This window comes from Pelophylax lessonae (assembly GCF_965119305.1).
Source record: "Pelophylax lessonae genome assembly, chromosome: 2".
Classification (NCBI taxonomy): domain Eukaryota; kingdom Metazoa; phylum Chordata; class Amphibia; order Anura; family Ranidae; genus Pelophylax; species Pelophylax lessonae.
In genome coordinates this window covers 296348212-296367733 of record NC_138769.1, presented here as the reverse complement: position 1 = coordinate 296367733, position 19522 = coordinate 296348212, and the positions used below count along the sequence as shown (strand labels likewise).

The window sequence follows — 19522 nt, the reverse complement described above, 5'->3', positions numbered from 1 at the left end:
GATATGGGGGGGGGGGGGAGAGTACAATTTTTATTTACTTTCTCTGTCTTTTGCAGACAGACCTTGTTTGTAGCGTTGTCTTAAATCTTTTCTATTTTATTTTTTAAAACCTAATTTAATAGAATAAAGAAAAATATGACCTCTAGTTAAACAGCTAAATGCACCATATATAAAATACCACTAATCAGATGACCAACTCACACAGTCAGCTGCTAAGTGATCCTATGTGCTTAGGAGTAATGTTGATAACCTATATGAAAACTGCGGCTACTTAAAAATGTAACTGTATATGAAAGATATTAATAGGTTGCTATACAAAGCAGCACTAATATTAAATATCTGTAGTGCAAGGATGATGGTACCCTCTACCTGCATCCAATGAGACACAGCCAGAGGTAAAACTGCAAATGTGTAGATACCCAAACATCAACTGACATTTAAGCACAACTCTGCATTCACTTGTACTGTGCACACAAAAAATATAAACATACAAAATGAACATCCATTTAAAAAGTTCATAAAAAGTCCATATGCTTTCAAGTTGATATACAACTCCACGCTTATCAGCAGGATAGTGTAAGCATTTAGTGAGATTTAAAGGTGGTCACCATCACGTTTCACCACCACTGTGTTGAGAAAGAAAGAATGGCCACTCACCAACTCTCCATGCCTAACCATTCACATGGAATAGGCTCACCAAGCTCAGTACCAGCGGGTCAGTCAATGGTAATCCTCTAAACATCAATCCTTCTTACAGACTCCAATGTTGGTATTCCCCTCATAAGGAAAGAAGGAGCGCCAATAGCGTAATAACGTTTTAACACATGGATTTTATTAAAATAAAATAATGCACTCACTTGTAAAACATACATTAAGAAGCATGTAAAATCACACAGCATCAGAGGTCACCCCTGGTCCGGTGTTAGCTCCACGCCGAACTCCAGGACATCCCAGGACTGTCTCCACTCTGTGTATACAAACAAAATGTAAAAATCAACATTTTTTAACATTTTAGGCCAATTTGTTTTTTGCTTCATATTTTTGGTAAAAAAAATCGCAATAAGCGTATTTTGATTGGTTTGTGCAAAAGTTATTGCGTTTACTAACTACGGGAAAGATTTAGGTCATTTTTATTTATTTATTTTTTTTACTAGTAATGGCGGTGATCTGCGTTTTTTTTTTTTTTGTGGGACTGCAACATTGTGGTGGACAGATCGGACCCCTAACTGACATTTTAGACACTTTTGGGGGTACCAGTGATATTACTACAGTGCTAAAAATATGCACTATTACTGTAAAAATGACACTGGCAGGGAAGGGGTTAACTGTGAAGGTGATCAAGGGGTTAAATGTGTCCCTAGGGGCGTGATTCTAACTGTGGAGGGGCGTGGCTTGTGAAGTAATCACAGAGACATGCGATCCTATATATCAGGATCACGCAGCCTCTGTGATCACTTCAGGGAGAATGACAGAAGGCTGTGTTTATATCAGCCATCTGTCCTTCTCTCTCTGCTGCGGGAGATCGCGACTGGCTGGCGGCCATCGTAGCCACCGGTCACATGCGCTCGCTCCCCAGGTAACGAGCGGGGTGGGAGCTTGCCGCCTACAGTCTCCTGAGCGAGCGACGTAGGGCTACGTCGCTTTGCCCAGCAGTGGCAGAGTGCCACAGTAAATCAACGGTGGGTGGGGCGCAAGTGGTTAAAAAGGGATCAAAGTCTTTACCAAGTAACCGTATACCTGTTAGTTTAACTTCTATAGTTGGGAAGATACTGGAGAGTTTAATAAAAGATCACGAAGATGAGTTCTTGCTGGAAAAAATATTTTAAGCAAGTGAGTGGCTGTGGATGTAATATACTTGGAAAAGCATTTGACACAGTTTTCTAAACATGGCTAATGTGTACGGTAAAGTCTACAGGCTTGAAAAGATCATTTTCTAAATGGATAGCAAACTGGCTAAAAGACTGCATTCAGAGAGTAGTAGTTAACGATTCATACTTTGAATGGTCTAAGGTCGTTAGTGGTGTACCTCAAAATTCAGTGTTGGAACCTTTACTGTAATATATTTATAACAGTTCTAGGGGTTGGGATAAAAAGTACAATTTCTGTCTTTGCAGATGACACCAAGCTATGCAGTGGAATAACATCCTTACAGTAGGTCTTCAACTTATAAGCCAACCTCAATAAACTGTTTAATTGGGTAGCTATGTAGCAAATGAGGTTTAATGTTTATAAATGTAAAGTTATGCACTTGGAGGCTAAGAATATGCATGCATCATACGAACTAGGGGGAGCACAACTGGGGGAATCAATTGTTCTAGAAGGATCTGGGTGTTCTGGTAGATCATAGTCTTAATAATAGCACGGAATACCAAGCTATGGTTTCCAAAGCGAGCAAAGTCCTTTCTTGTATTAGGAGAGGCATGGACTCCAGAGAGAGGGATAACATTTTACTCCTGTACAAATCATTAGTAAGACCTCATCCTGAATATGCAGTTCAGTTTTGGGCACTAGTTCACAAAAGCATATCAGGGAAATGGAGAAAGTGCAGAGAAGAGCAACCAACTGATAAGAGGCATGGAGGATCTCAGCTATGAGAAAAGATTAGAGGAACTGAATTTATTCTCTCTTGAGAAGAAAAAATTAGGGGGCATATTATAAACATGTATAAATACATAAGGGGTCCATATAGTGAACTTGGTGTTGAGTTATTCACTTAAGGTCATCACAGAGGACAAGTGGGCACTGTCTGGAGGAAAAGAGATTTAATCTCCAAATACAGAAAGGCTTTTTCACAGTAAGAGCTGTGAAAACGTGGAATAGACTCCCTCAAGAGCTGGTTCTGTCGAACTCAGTAGATTGCTTTAAAAAGGCCTGGATTCCTTCCTAAATGTACATAAAATAACAGGATACTAACAATTATAGGTAAAGTTGATCCAGGGAATATCCAATTGCTTCATGGGGGATCAGGAAGGAATTTTTCCCCTGCTTTAGCAAATGGGATCATGCTTTGCTGGGGGGTTTTGGACTTCCTTTGGATCAACTGTGGGTATAGGATTGTGTATATAGGATCGTATTGTTTGATTTGTATTGTATTGTATTAGTTTTAGCTAACCTTGGCATTGAAGTTTGTCTACTGATATCTTTACTAAGTGTTGGTGTTTTATAGAGTCTGCATTTAATAGGGTAGATTTGGATCTGGGAGGGTTGAGAGAGAAGGAGGAAATAGTAGAGTTAGTGGCTATAATTTTGTTTTTTGTATTTTTGTACTGTAGGGCATTTTTGTATGTAACATATTTTTGCAAATAAAGGATCAGATAGCCCCAAGTCCCTTCTCACAAACTTCCTTGTCTTTTTTTTTAGTTATCCGGACCATGTGGCAACACCCACATTATTATTATTACTATTATTTTTATTGTATCTTGTGGATTCTCCAAACCAAGTTTTCTTTCATTTCTCTACTTACTGTATGTACACTGTGAAGAAAAATAGGATATATACCGTATATATACATATATATATACAGTATCTCACAAAAGTGAGAACGCCCCTCATATTTTTGTAAATATTTTATTATATTTTTTCATGTGACAACACTGAAGAAATGACAATTTTCTACATTGTAGAGTGTACAACTTGTAAATTTGCTGTCCCCACAAAATAATTCAACACACAGCCATTAATGTCTAAGCCACTGGCAACAAAAGTGAGTACACCCAAATTGGGCCCTAAGTGTCAATATTTTGTGTGGCCACCATTAATTTCCAGCACTGCCTTAACCCTTTTGGTTATGGAGTTCACCAGAGCTTCACAGGTTGCCACTGGAGTCCTCTTCCACTCCTCCATGATGACATCACGGAGCTGGTGGATGTTGGAGACCTTGAGCTCCTCCACCTTCTGTTTAAGGATACCCCACAGATGCTCAATAGAGTTTAGGTCTGGAGACATGCTTGGCCAGTCCATCACCTTTACCCTCAGCTTTTAGGGAAGCCACTAGTCATCTTGGAGGTGTGTTTGGGGTCGTTATCATGTTGGAATACTGCCCTGCAGCCCAGTCTCCGAAGGGAGAGGATCATGGTCTGCTTCAGTATGTCACAGTACATGTTGGCATTCATGGTTCCCTCAATGAACTGTAGCTTCCCCAGTGCTGGCAGCATTAATGCAGCCCCAGTCCATGACACTCCCACCACCATGCTTGACTGTAGGCAAGACACACTTGTCTTTGTACTCCTCACCTGGTTGCCATCACATACGCTTGACACTATCTGAACCAAATAAGTTTATCTTGGTCTCATCAGACCACAGGACATGGTTCCAGTAATCCAGGTCCTTAGTCTGCTTGTCTTCAGCAAACTGTTTGTGGGCTTTCTTGTGCATCATCTTTAGAAGAGGCTTCCTTCTGGGACGACAGCCATGCAGATCAATTTGATGCAGTATGCAGCATATGGTCTGAGCACTGACAGGCTGACCCCCACCCCTTTAACCTCTGAAGCAATGCTGTCAACACCCATACGTCTATTTTCCAAAGACAACCTCTGGATATGACGCTGAGCGTGTGCACTCAGCTTCTTTGGTCGACCTGTTCTGAGTAGAACCTGTATTTTTAAACCTCTGTGTGGTCTTGGCCACCGTGCTGCAGCTCAGTTTCAGGGTTTTGGCAATCTTCTTATAGCCTAGGCCATTTTTATGTAGAGCAACAATTCTTTTTTTCAGATCCTCAGAGAGTTCTTTGCCATGAGGTGCCATGTTGATCTTCCAGTGACCAGTATGAGAGAGTGAGAGCGATAACACCAAATTTAACACACCCACTTCCCATTCACACCTAAGACCTTGTAACACTATTGAGTCACATGACACCGGGGAGGGTAAATGGCTAATTGGGCCCAATTTGGATATTTTCACTTAGGGGTGTACTCGCTTTTTTTTGCCAGCGGTTAGACATTAATGGCTGTGTGTTGAGTTATTTTGAGGGGACAGCAAATTTGCACTGTAAACAAGCTTTACAATCACTACTTTACATTGTAGCAAAGTGTCATTTCTTCAGTGTTGTCACATGAAAAGATATAATTACATATTTACAAAAATGTGAGGGGTGTACTCACTTTTGTGAGATACTGTGTATGTGTGTATATATATATATATATATATATATATATATATATACATACATATATACAGTATATATATATATATACACACACACAGTCACTTATATTACAAAATTAATATTATTATTATTAACGTATTTAGGTGTTTGCTTTTGTGTATTGGTTTGACTAATGTATATGGAAATTGACCTGTTTTACTTTTTTCTTTTTGTGTACATAAATAGTATCTGACTGAATAAAGAACAGAAACATAAGCAACACAGCAGGCTGTCAGAGGAAAGATGGATGCAATGGGAGCAGCAGCCGAGGAGGGCACACAGAAGAAAAAAAGGAGACCCTTAGTACCACCATCCCCACGTCCTCCTCGGGCATTATTCTGCCTCGGACTTCAACACCCATTTCGGAAATTTTGTATAAATATTGTGGAATGGAAGTATCCTTTGCTGTGTTAATATATTAAAATATGATTACAACTATAATCGATGCACCTATAATTAATATTTTTGTTGACCCTCTAAAGCTAACCATACACATTGTAATCTGATTGTGCAATCTTCTTTAAATTGTGATGCAAATGTCTGTTTGACTCAATATAGACTGAGAGTATTGCTTAGGAATGCTGTTTATCAAAACTAAGAGGTTTTTGCTTAGTGCATCCGGAAAGTATTCACAGCGCTTTATTCTAAAATTGATTAAATTCATTATTTTTCTCAAAATTCTACAAACAATACCCCGTGAAAGAGGTTTGTTTGAAATCTTTGCAAATTTATTAAAAATAAAAAACAAAAAAAATCACACGTACATAAGTATTTAAAGCCTTAGCCATGACACTCAAAATTGAGCTCAGTTGCATCCTGTTTCCACTGATCATCCTTGAGATGTTTCCACAACTTGATTGGCATCCACCTGTGGTAAATTCAGTTGATTGAACATGATTTGGAAAGGCACACCTGTCTATATAAGGTCCCAGAGTTAACAGTGCATGTCAGAGCACAAACCAAGCCATAAAGTCCAAGGAATTTTCTGTAGACTGAGTCTGTAGACTCTGAGACTGGATTGTATCAAGGCACAGACCTGGGGAAGGGTACAGAAAAATTTCTGCAGCATTGAAGGATCCAATGAGCACAGTGGCCTCCATCATCCACAAATGGAAGAAGTTTGGAGTGATCGGGGGAGAAAGGCCTTATTCAGGGAGGTGACCAAGAACCTGAATGTCACTCTGACAGAGTTCCAGAAATTCTCTGTGAAGAGAGGAGAACCTTGCAGAAGAACAACCATCTCTGCAGTACCCCACCAATCAGGCCTGTATGGTAGAGTGGCCAGACGGAAGCAACTCCTCAGTAAAAGGCACATGACAGCCCGCCTGGAGTTTGTCAAAGGCACCTGAAGGACTCTCAGACCATGAGAAACAAAATGATCTAGACTAATGAAACTAAGATTAAACTCTTTGGCCTAAATGATAAGCGGCATATCTGGAGGCAACCATGCACCACCTGGCCAACACCATCTCTACAAGCATGGTGGTGGCAGCATCCTGCTTTGGGGATGTTTATCAGTGGCAGGAACTGGGAGACAAGCCAGGATCAAGGGAAAGAGGAATGCAGCAATGTACAGAGACATCCTTGATGAAAACCTGCTCCAGAGTGCTCTGGTCCTCAGACTGGGGCAAAGATTCATCTTCCAGCAGGACAACTACCCTAAGCACACAGGCAAGATAAAAAAGGAGTGGCTACGGGACAACTCTGTGAATGTCATTGAGTGGCCCAGCCAGAGTCTAGACCTTAACTCGATTAAGCATCTCTGGAGAGATCTGAAAATGGCTGTGCACCGACGCTCCCCATCCAACCTGATGGAGCTTGAGAGGTCCTGCAAAGAAAAATGGGAGAAACTGCCCAAAAATAGGTGTGCCATGCTTGTAGCATCATAGTCAAAAATACTTAAGGCTGTAATTAGTGCCAGAGGTGGTTCAACAAAGTATTGAGCAAAGGCTCTGAATACTTATGTACATGTGATTTTTTTATTTTTTTTATTTTTAATAAATTTGCAAAGATTTCAAACAAACTTCTTTCACATTGTCATTATAGGGTATTGTTTGTAGAATCTTGATTAAAAAAATTAATTTAATTAATTTTGCAAAAAAGGCTGTAACATGACAAAATGTGGAAAAAGGAAAGTGCTGTGAATACTTTACGGATTGCATAAATAATATTTTTGTTGACCCTCTAAAGCTAACCATACAGGGCCGTCTTTAAGGCAGGGCAAAAGGGGAAGCTGCCCTGGGCCCCATCATTGTTGTGGGGCCCAAAGCAGCTGCCTCATACTTGCCAACTATCCCTGTTTAAATTCCCTTAAAGTTTTAGTCTGCAATGATATGTAAATTGCGGGGCATTAATATGTAAATAACCGCGGACCAGCTGAATTGATATGTAAATAGATGCAGCATTCATATGTATATCATGACACCCTGAGGTCATATCCACCTTCACTTCTGTTGAATGCTGCCCACTGGGGAGGTAAAGGGGCATGCTTGAAAGTCTTGTCTACAACTGAGGTCATTTAGCCTACCATCAGCCTGTTCTGCATAGGTGAGCAAATTGGAGGGGGAACCTTTTTTCAAAATACCATGGTGGCACAGCACCCTGAATTTTGGTGGATGTGAATACGCACATCTCAGCAGATGCATGAAGGTGTCATTAACAATTAATGCCACTGCTGTGTACCAGGCGAAGGGCAGCACATTTCTGTGGTGTCAGGAAAACAATTTTGCATGTTTTCCTGACAAAAGAAATGTGAATGCAGGCTAAATGTCTCAGTTACATTGGTGGTTAGTGTAAATCTTCTCATTACATTGGGGCTTGGTGAAAAATCCTTTCATTCACACTAGTGGCCAGTGTAAATGTCCCCCTTACTTTGGTTGTCAGTAACTTCTTCATTACATTGGTGATCACTGTACATTTCCCTTTACAGTGGGGGTAAGTGCAGAATTGCCCTTACATTGGTGGTCAGTGTAAACCCCCCTAACATTGGTGGTCGGTGTAGAAGTGTCACCTTACATTGGTGGTCAGTACAAATCTCCTGAACAATGGTTGTCAGTGTAAACTCCCCCTTACATGGAGGTCATTGTATATTCCCCCTTACACTGGTGGTTGGTAAAAATGCTCCTATTACATTGGTGTCAGTGTAGAAATCCCTCTTTATATTGGTGTGGGGCGTAAAATCCCCTGTTGCATTGTGGTCAGTGCAAATTGCCCCCCACATTGGTGGTCAGTGTAGAATCTCCCCTCACATTGGTGGTCAGTGTAGAATCCCCCACTATATACCTGCCAAAGATTTCCTGCTTTGCTCTACATGATTCAGAATTTGCCACAGTGTACTGCCTCCTGACTAATCCCATCCCCCCACCATGGCCACTGATTCCATCTAACCCTCAGCATTGCCACTGACCACCCCCTTTTCCCAGCAATGCCACTGATCCCAGGAGTCCTAGTATCCCTAGGAGTTTTCTATTGATGGATCCCCTCACCTCCCCAGTCCATGGTGTGCAGGCAAGCAACCAATCAGTGGGCAGCAATGATGTGAAATAATCTCTTGCAACCAATTATTATTTTTTTTTTTTTACCAATTATTGATCGGTAAGGATGTGCAGTAACCTCTAGCAACCAATCAGTGAGCAGTAATAATGTGCAGTAACATCTAGTAACCAATTAGTGAGTGGTAGGAATGTTCAGTAACCTCTAGCAACCAATCAGTGAGCAGTATTATTGTACAGTAAGCTCTAGAAACCAATCAACAAGCAGTAATCATGTGCTGTAACCTCGAGCAAATAAACAGTGAGCCACAGTGTGTGCTGTAACCTCTAGCAGTCAGTCAGTGAGCAGTAATGATACACTGTAACCTCTGGCAACCAATCACAATTGCTGCCTGATCTGAGTAAGTAAACTGATTTTGAGTCTAGCTACTTGTATGTCTCAGAGAAGGTGGAGAGTGAAATTGCATGGGGGGCCCCAAGAAAATGTTTGCCCAGGGTCCAATACATATTAAAGACGGCCCTGTAACCATAAACTAAGTAATGTAATTGTCCAATCTTCTTTAAATTGTAATGCAAATGCCCGTTTGACTGAATACAGACTGAATGAATTGCTTAGGATTGTTGTTTATCAAAAATAAGAGTTTTTTGCTAAAATTTCAGCAAAAAATCAGAACAGTACAGCAAAATTTGCCATTTCTGCAAAATATGAAAGGGTCAATGGAGAATGCGAAATTAAGGTGGTTTTTTACTTGCCGCTGTTTTCTTGAGGGAAAGTATTGCCTTCTAAGTGCGTATCAAGTGCACCTAGTAAGAAATACTCTCAGTGATATGGCTATATTTATAAAAAAGCTATTCATCAACATGTAAGCACTTGTTATCAACATGGCGCTAATAAAAAGCAAACAAAATCATATTATTTTTTTAAGCATATTTTATCTCAGCAGTCTGAATGGCAAAGTTTAGGCTAATGGTGATGAAATTTTGTGTAAGGCAAAATTGGTAATGTTACAAAATAGTTTTCAGCAATATTCGCTCACCTCACACATATTTGCTCACCCCTATTTAGGAAGGCCCTAAAACACAATGGAGTTGACTTACTTAAACTGGAGTGTGTAAAATCTGCTGCAGTTCTGCATGGAAACTAATTAGCTTCCAGGTTTTTTTTCTCAAACCTTAATTAAACAAGCTAAAGTTAACTTAAAAAAAAAAATAATAATAAAAAAAAAAAAACAATTAATAAAATAAGAAACCACAGAGCAGTACAACAAAGGCATAAATATATTTCAAGGGCCCTCTTTGCCTTATTCTCCATATAGAACAAATATTTGAAAATGTTCATTAAAGGTTAGGTACATTTACCATGTTTCCCCGAAAATAAGACCTATCTCTGTTTTCTAGGATGGCTGCAATATAAGCCCTACCTCAAAAATAAGCCCTAGTTAAAGTCCTTGTAAAATCATGTAATCCATGCTGTAAAAGGATTATATAATGTCCAGTGTGTTTCTTTATGTAACATGATTGTAGGAAATACCTTATTTACAGTGTCGCTGGGCACTCATGTGACCCACCAGAGCTCTCCTCCTCCTCACGGCTGCCGTTATTGGCCCCTCCCTCTGTAGTGCTCAGGGCAGGGCTGATTTCAGCGGGGTTCTCAGCATCTCCCTCGCCAGTGTTTGGAGTGGGAAAAAAGAGCTCCCAACGCTGTAATTAAGGTATTTTCTACAATGTTACATAAAGACACACACTAGACACACACTAGACATTATATAATCCATTTACAGTGCGGAATAAATTATTTTACAAGGATTTTAACTAGAGTTTGTTTTGGGGATTACAGAGATGCAGACTCCTGAGCTGACAGGGAGGGGGAGAGAAGACAGGGGACAAAAAAGACATTCCCCGAAAATAAGCCCTAATGCATTTTTTGGAGCAAAAATTAATATAAGACCCAGTCTTATTTTCGGTGAAACACGGATGATAAAGGACCTGTGTAAGTTTTCAATCTAAAATGTTTACTATTAGCTTTTTCATATAAGCACCGTGTGTGTTAAAAAAGAACCCAAAGAAAAACTTAGTATCATTAACAGAAAGCATTAAAATCCATTATTGAGAACACATACAGTAACAGAAATCTGACAAACAAACTATGCTATTAAAATAGCTGTCATAGCCGCCTAATGTGTCTGTGCAGTGTAAACTGCATTGAAATTGAAGTCCAGCAATACACAACAAGCCCAGGCGGGAAGGCAACCCAATTGGACACACTCACAGGATGCAGCAGTGATGAGTAGCAGCCGTAGGTCTCAGGTGTGCTGATAGCATCTGTCTTGGAGGGTGACATGCGGCCTGGCCAATCTGTTCCCAAGTAGGGAGGCTTCAAGGAAGGGTGGCATGTCCCTGCACTTTCCCTTCTTGTCTTTCCTTCATGCTAAGCCCTGTTTCTGAAAGACGGGTGACCTGTCCCTACTCTAGCCACAAACGAAATGCACACCAAGCCTTGGAGCCAGGGTCTTAAATAGACTCTGCCTGATCCAAGATGCCCGCCAGAGTCACATGGGGCAACAGCATCCAATCAGATAGCTGCCCCCCCCCCCCGTGACCCAATAAGCCATAGAGGAACAAAGCTCCTCTTGTCTTCCTATCCCCTGAAATGCTGCGGCAGTCGAGAGCCATCTGCAGTGGTGAAAGCAGACTGCACCTGCCTACATGTCCCTGAGAGACTCTCTATTGTTCCCAAACTGCTGAAAGTAAATGGTAATACTAGAGGTTTCAACTCTTCTCAATTTTATCTAAAGGTAAAAATATGTTTTACCTTTTATTTTAAATCCAAAAACTATTCATATATTTATTTCATTGTGCTTGATACTGATCCAATGCCAGATAAAATTAGCAAATTGTATATTATTGTGTCTTTACTTTAAATGACTACAATAGTTCATATTTCCTTTGACTCCTTGATGCCAGACCTTTTGAGATGATCATTCTTCTTACCATTTTTGCCAATTGCGTGGCTTTAGCAATCTTCCTGCCGATGCCAGAGGATGACACAAACTCTACAAATTCTGTCTTGGTAAGAACACTTGTCTCATTTCTGTTTAATATATTTAGATAACTCAAGAAAAAAAATCATATTAATGATTCAATTTGAAAGAATCTGCTAATTAAATACACAAAAATCAGACAGCAGTTCTGCTGACCATACAAAGAACTAGTGTTCACACATTCAATGTATGTTGACTGCCAAATGTTGCATTTGCCTTACCAAACGGTATTTTCATATTCGTAGCATTCTGAAAGTGGAATGCATCTAAGATACAAAATAAATGTAGTTGATTTACTGCAGTAAAGGAAGGTTAAATTAGCAAAGTGTTTAACTTTGTGAATAAAGTTATGTTCACTTCAATCATCCTGTTTTTTTTTTTTTTCTCCATATATAATAATGCACAGTATCGTTTTGGTCATATAAGTTTGTATGAAGTTGATGTTAAAAATACACGATTCAGATGTTGGGATGCTTAACTGTGTCTATATTTATTGTTCTTATTTACAGGAGAAGGTTGAATATATCTTCCTATTCATATTTACTATTGAATCATTTTTGAAGATAGTAGCCTACGGATTCATATTACATACGGATGCATACCTACGAAATGGTTGGAATATTCTAGATTTCACCATTGTTTCTGTAGGGTAAGGATATATGCAGTAAAAAAAAATGCTTATGGACCTAAAAGCTGGATATGTTAGTGATGCAGGCTTTTCTGTTAAAACTGTAATATCCATATATTAATTTACTGCATAATCAGAAAAGCCTATTTGTTTTTGCCTGAGGTACTAATTCAAATTCATATTCTCAAGCTATGATACCATTTTACCAAGGATTGTTTGGCTGCTTCCAGTCTTCGATACTCTTTTCAAAACTTGTTGTAGGTCTGCCACAACAAAAACAAATGTACAGTATCTCACAAAAGTGAGTACGCCCCTCACATTTTTGTAAATATTTTATTTTATCTTTTTATGTGACAACACTGAAGAAATGACACTTTGTTACAATGTAAAGTAGTGAGTGTACAGCTTGTATAACAGTGTAAATTTTCTGTCCCCTCAAAATAACTCAACACACAGCCATTAATGTCTAAACCGCTGGCAACAAAAGTGAGTACACTCCTAAGTAACAATGTCCAAATAAGGCCCAAATTGTCAATATTTTGTATGGCCACCATTATTTTCCAGCACTGCCTTAACCCCCTTCGGCATGGAGTTTACAGCTTGCCACTGGAGTCCTCTTCCACTCCTCCACGACATTACGAAGCTGGTGAAAGTTAGAGACCTTGCCCTCCTCCACTTTCCATTTGAGGATGTCCCAAAGATGCTCACTAGGGTTTAGGTCTGGAGACATGCTTGGCCAGTCCATCACCTTTACCCTCAGCTTCTTTAGCAAGGCACTGGTCATCTTGGAGGTGTGTTTGGGGTCGTTATCATGTTGGAATACTGCCCTGCGCCCCAGTCTCCGAAGGGAGGGGATCATGTTCTGCTTCAGTATGTAACAGAACATTCTGGCATTCATGGTTCCCTCAATGAACTGTAGCTGCCCAGTGCCGGCAGCACTCATGCAGTCCCAGACCATGACACTCCCACCACTATGCTTCACTGTAGGCACGACACACTTGTCTTTGCACTCCTCACCTGGTTGCAGCAACACACGCTTTACACCATCTGGACCAAAAAAGGTTAATCTTGATCTCATTAGGTTCCAGTAATCTATGTCCTTAGTCTGCTTGTATTCAGCAAACTGTTTGCGGGCTTTCTTGTGCATCATCTTTAGAAAAGGCTTCCTTCTGGGACGACAGCCATGCAGACCAATTTGATGCAGTGTGCCATGAATAGTCTGAACACTGATAGGCTGACCCCCCACCTCTTCAACCTCTGCAGCAATTCTGGCAGCATTCCTAGGTCTATTTCCCAAAGACAACCCCAAAGGCAAGGCCTGTTCTGAGGGGAACCTGCCCTGTTAAACCTCTGTATGGTCCTGGCCACCATGCTGCAGCTCAGTTTCAGATTTTTGGCGATACCCTAGGCCATCTTTATGTAGAGGAACAATTTTTTTTTCAGATCCTCAGAGAGTTCTTTGCCATGAGGTGCCATGTTGAAGTCCAGTAAGCAATAAGAGAGTGAGAGCGATAACACCAAATTGAACACACCTGGTCCTCGTTCACACCTGAGACCTTGTAACACAATAAAAAACCCCAGCACTGGTGGATGCATTAATAACCCCCAGCACAGTGGACGCAATAATAACCCCTAGCACTGGTGTCAGTACCCTCCCCATTGGTGGTTAGTGGCATTGAAATTTAGCACCCCCACAATCACCAGTGTGGGGGGGTCAACTTTCACTGCCACTGACCACCAATGCAGTTAACCCCTATCCCCACTCCTGAATTGCTCATGACAGTGAAAGTTAACCTCTTCCTCAATCCCAACACTCTCCCCCTATCCCATTGGTAATCACTTACCTGATCGTAGGCTCTCTTAAGTCCAGATTGGGACCTAACTCACCCACAGTACAGTCTTTCTTTCAGTACCAGGTGCTGGAACGCCTAGAGCAACTTCTCTGGTAGATTTAATTGGAGTGGCCACACACTGGTCAAAATTCAGCCAGTCTCTGCTGAACCTGTTGAATTTCAATCCATCTATGGCCACCTTATGCCTTTCAGAATGAAACACATCAAATAGAAAAGTTATTTGAGCTGCTATCAATAAAGCTTATGTAAATTCTTCACAAAATTGGAGAACTCACCTACATTCCCCAATCAGTTTTTTACTGAAATTGAAACAAGGAAATGCCAACAAACAGTCTGGTTCAAAACATCCTGCCAAAGTAAAACAAGCAATTTTGGGAAAATAACATTTATTAGTATTTTGAAACATTAATTTGATTGTAATCATATTCCTTTTCTTCCAGGTATTGTAGATTGTAGGGTAACATTTACCATGTTCTGCCAATTCCATTTCCATGATTTTTGTTCTACATCTGTTTTTACATTGTAGAGTTTTCAGTGTGTTCCTGGAACAGATTAACAAACTTCAGGGCCTACCTGCCCCCGGAAAAAGTTCTGGATTTAATGTCAAGGCACTGAGAGCTTTTCGTGTCTTAAGACCCCTGCGTCTGGTGTCCGGAGTACCTAGTATGTTTAACCATTACCCGTACCCTCTTACACATTTAAAGATCATTGGTACAGTCTTTGCATTGTGCACAACTAATAATCTTGTGTTTTTCCTTCAGGCCTTCAAGTGGTACTGAATTCCATCATTAAAGCAATGGTACCCCTTCTGCACATAGCTCTTCTGGTGTTTTTCATGATTATTATATATGCAATTGTTGGACTAGAGCTGTTTTCTGGGAAGATGCACAAGACTTGTTATTTCAAAGATACAGGTGAGAATATTATAAGACCTGCCTACGTACAACCTCCTGCTTGGGGACTGCGCCATCTGCCACACACTTTATTGTTATATCATGTACCCTCATAGCATAATGTGCCTAAAGTACAGACCACTGATGCTGGGTGGAGAGAAGCTCTCTCAGGAACCTCCTCGGCTCGGTTCACATGACACAAATCTGAGGAGAAGCTGGGGAGGATTTCCCCTTATTCTGACAGGTGCTGTTTAACTTTTAAGGTCTAGTACATGTCTTGATATGTGGAAAGGAATTTTTGCTGGGGTGGGGGATATATTATTGCTGGAGAGTAGCAGGGGTTACATTTTTGCTTGGGGGTGGCTAAATTGGTACTGGAATAGTTGCCTGTAGAGTGTCACAATTGCATGTTTGTTGCACGTATTTTGTCATGGTTCTCTGCTTTTTGCCCATTTATTGTCATGATTGCCCAATTGTTGCCCACATATTATCACGTTTGCCCCTTTTATTACCCACATATTTTTACAATTGCACATTTGTTACTCAAGTATTTTTACAATTTACTGTTAGTTGTTTGCATAAAGTATACCATTGCCAATTTTTTGTCCATGTGTTGTATTATATATGCCTTTTTTTCTTTTCATGCGTTTAAGTCACTGCAGTTTAGAGGACCATATTACTATTGTGTAATTAAATCCCCACAGGCCAATACTGTCAAACAATTCCACAAATATCTCTATTGCCTTGGCACTCTACCTGCACTGCTAAAAATATATATATATATATATATATATTATACTTGTATATTAAATAGAAAATCTTTGCTATCTCCCTTTTTAGCATTGCGCTGATACCGGTATCGATGTTGATATGCAGCATTCTCATGCAAATGCTCCAATACTAAATACTCAGTTCACATATGTGCGGGCTGGTTTGCAGTGCAGTCCGGTGCAATTTAGTTCAGAGGTTCAGGTGAAATGCCAATGCGGATTACGGTGTATGAGATTAGAAATCGCACCTGAACCGGACTGAAATCGCACAGGACTCTTTTTTAAATTGCACTACGGCCAGCCTGCACAAATGTGAGCAGGCTGTAAAAACTCACTGAAACACACACGAAAACTGATGTCACTGCAAGTGAAATTTGTGTAGTTTCCCATCAGTTTTCATGCATGTATGACACTAAAAATAGATATCGGTAATTGCTATTGGCGAGTACTTGAGAGAAAGTATCGGTACTCGTACTCTGTCTTAAAAAACGGGTATTGGTGCATCCCTATCCATATTTTTTCTGACTTTTTTTCTTGTTTCTGAAAATGGGATGTTCAGTAAATTTCCACCCTTGGTATCAAGTGCTTTAGGTATTTCACTGCATTGATATACTTTTTATTTTTGCCTGAAACGTGTTAATGGAAATATATTAGCTTGTAGATAATACAAGCTAGCTAACCCCAGTAAAAAGTGGGGAAAAGTTAAATATATTCCTGGTTTCTAATTCTAATTGTGATATTCCATTAGAAGATTTTCCTTTCATGTCCCTGTGATGTCCGTCCAAGAAATAGATGCACTTGCCACCACCAGGACAGGAAAGGCACAGCTAAAAAAAAAAAAAAATGTTCTGACTTTAGTTGGATTTTCATATGTGTTTAAAGCTTATATAGTAAAAACTACCTAATGAAACATGGCTTTTTTTTCCAGATATAATAGCCACAGTGGAAAATGAGAAACCCGCCCCATGCAGTAGTACGGGTCAAGGCCGTCAGTGCTCGATAAATGGATCAGAGTGCAGGGGATGGTGGCCTGGGCCTAATAATGGCATTACTCATTTTGACAATTTTGGCTTTGCCATGTTGACTGTATACCAATGTATAACTATGGAAGGATGGACAGAAGTACTTTACTGGGTGAGTGCTATTAGACTGGCTTTATATTTATTTACTTGAAATTATCTTTTTATTTTTTTTATTTGACTTAACTAAGGTCTTGTTCACACTTGACCACATTTCTAATGAATAACAAATGCTCATATAGTGTTATTATGGGCGTTAGACTCAGGTTAATTAGCTTTAGTATTGGTGTTAGACTGGCGTTTTGCAAGCATTAATGACGAGTTAAAAATGCTCCCCAAATGCCTTATGTGCAGTTTTGAAGTGTTTGACAAGCATTAAGGCACGTTAAAACCACTCCACAAATGCCTATTCCATTACAGGAAATACAGTGTAAATAGAGAAAAATGATTGGGCAGGAAGGAAACAAAATACAAATAAGCAAATTCAATGGAAGCTGCTGGCAACACCACAATGGAACAATTTGTGTTAAACTATAAATAAAACAAAAGTTGCTGCTCTAAATGATCCAAAAGTGAAACAATAAAAAATATGAAAACGGTTCATGTAGTGCTCCAGAGAAGTAAATCGGTGGTAATAAACAAAAAAAGTCTTATGCTGGGTGTCCAATAAGCAGTGTTGGTCATCTTACTTTAAAAAAGTAATTAGTTACAGTTACAAATTACTTCTCCCAAAAAGTAATTGAGTTACTGACTCAGTTACCACATTGAAAAAGTAATTAGTTACTCAGCAAAGTAACTGCAACTTTTTTTTACTATTCTTTAATGCAATTACGTTCTATAAGATCTTTAATAGTGGTGGCGGTGTGGCACACTGTGGGGGTTTAGGCCTCCTGACTGTGAAAGTAACTGTATTTTTTTTTGGTACCTGCTGCCTGGAGTGGCTGGCTGTTGGTGGTGTGGCACACGGGTGGTGGCAGTGTGGCACACTGGTGGTGGCGGTGTGGCACACTGGTGGTGGTGGTGGTGTGGCACACTGGTGGTGTCGGTGTGGCACACTGGTGGTGGTGTGGCACACTGGTGGTGGTGGCAGTGTGGCACACTTGTGGTGGTGGTGTGGCACACTGGTGGTGGTGGCTGTGTGGCACACTGGTGGGGGCAGTGTGGAACACTGGTGGTGGCGGAGTGGCACACTGGTGGTGGTGGCAGTGTGGCACACTGGTGGTGGTGGTGGCGGCGGTGTGGCACACTGGTGGTGGCGGTGGTGGGGGTCTGAGTCCTGACTGTCTTTGACTGACTGAGTCTGTGAGGTTCTTTTTTTAGTACCTGCTGTGGTGCTTGTGGTGGTGTGGCCTGGCAGGCACTGGCACACTGTGGTCCGGGTCAGTCTGGCTCCGTCCTCCTCCAGGCCTCAGGCCTGTCTGTCTGCGCCTCTCTCTTCTCTTCTGGGCTGGCTGTGTGCGGTGGTGGACTGGTGGTGGACTTCCTGCGCCTGGCGCGCTGTGCTCACTCACAGTCTGAGTCTCCTCCTCCTCTCTCTCCAGTACCGCGGACAGCGGTCATAGAGGAGAGGGGGAATTACAATTACATCTACTGCCATCTAGTGGTGGTAGATGTAATTGTGGTAATGCAGCCGAAAGTATCGGCAATGGCGTTACAGGGAGGGGACAGGTAATCAGTTAGATTACTCGTTACCTTCAAAAGTAACTGCGTTAAGTAAAGCCGTTTACTTAAACGCAGTTACTTTACTACCATCACTGCCAATAAGTGAATAAGATGCTCCACCATTAATTGTACAAAATGCTTGCTTACCAGAACATTAGACTCCAAATTATAAGAGTCTAGAAACACAGTAGATGATAAACTGATGATCTGAGCACTTCCCTCTGTATTAGGCTGAAGAGGATGGTGTCATGACTGACAATGCAAACCATCCCAATTCACAACCCATGAGGAAGAAATAAATTCCCCACATAGTGTAAAACTGCATTATATTTTATTAAAAATTGAAATCCAGTTAAAAGCCACCTCTGACGAAACATGTAGGGCGGAGCCCATGTCTAATGTGATCATGCAAGCTGAATCTGTTTATGCTGGCTTTTATCTGCATTTCTGTAAGTTCTGAGCATCACTTTGTTTTAATAAAACATCATACAATTTTACACTATGTGGGCAATTTCTTTCTTCCTCATGGGTTGTGACTTGGAACGGTTTGCATTGTCAGCCATAACATCATCCCCTTTAGCCTAATACAAAGGGAAATGCTCAGATCATCTGTTTACCATCTACTGTGTGTCTAGACTATTATAATTTGGAGTCTAACGTTCTGGTAAGGAAACATTCTGTACAATTGATGATGGAGGTAACCTCGGGTGAAGTTTTATACAGCATCCCATTCACTTATTGGATACCCAGCATAGGACTTTATTGTTTATTATCGCCTATTTACATCTCTGGAGCACTACATGAACTGTTTTCATAGTAATTTTTATTGTTTCACTTTTGGATCATTAACCACTTGCCTACTGGGCACTTATACCCCCTTCCTGCCCAGGCCAATTTTCAGCTTTCAGCGCTCTCACACTTTGAATGACAATTGCGCGGTCATGCTACACTGTACCCATATGAAATTTTTATAATTTTTTTCACACAAATAGAGCTTTCTTTTTGGTGGTATTTAATCACCT

The 19522-nt window shown here is 40.5% G+C and overlaps 1 protein-coding gene across 1 annotated transcript in view; it reads left to right on the top strand.

Annotated features, from left to right (window-relative positions):
- The window catches only part of CACNA1S (calcium voltage-gated channel subunit alpha1 S), a 240535-nt gene that overhangs the window by 63465 nt on the left and 157548 nt on the right, over nt 1-19522 (top strand). The window contains exons 2-7 of the mRNA XM_082244590.1: nt 5330-5538; nt 11599-11704; nt 12185-12324; nt 14683-14819; nt 14918-15070; nt 16748-16953. Coding sequence (XP_082100716.1) covers nt 5387-5538; nt 11599-11704; nt 12185-12324; nt 14683-14819; nt 14918-15070; nt 16748-16953 — 894 coding nt within the window. The 5' untranslated portion in view covers nt 5330-5386. The remainder of the gene's footprint in view (nt 1-5329; nt 5539-11598; nt 11705-12184; nt 12325-14682; nt 14820-14917; nt 15071-16747; nt 16954-19522) is intronic.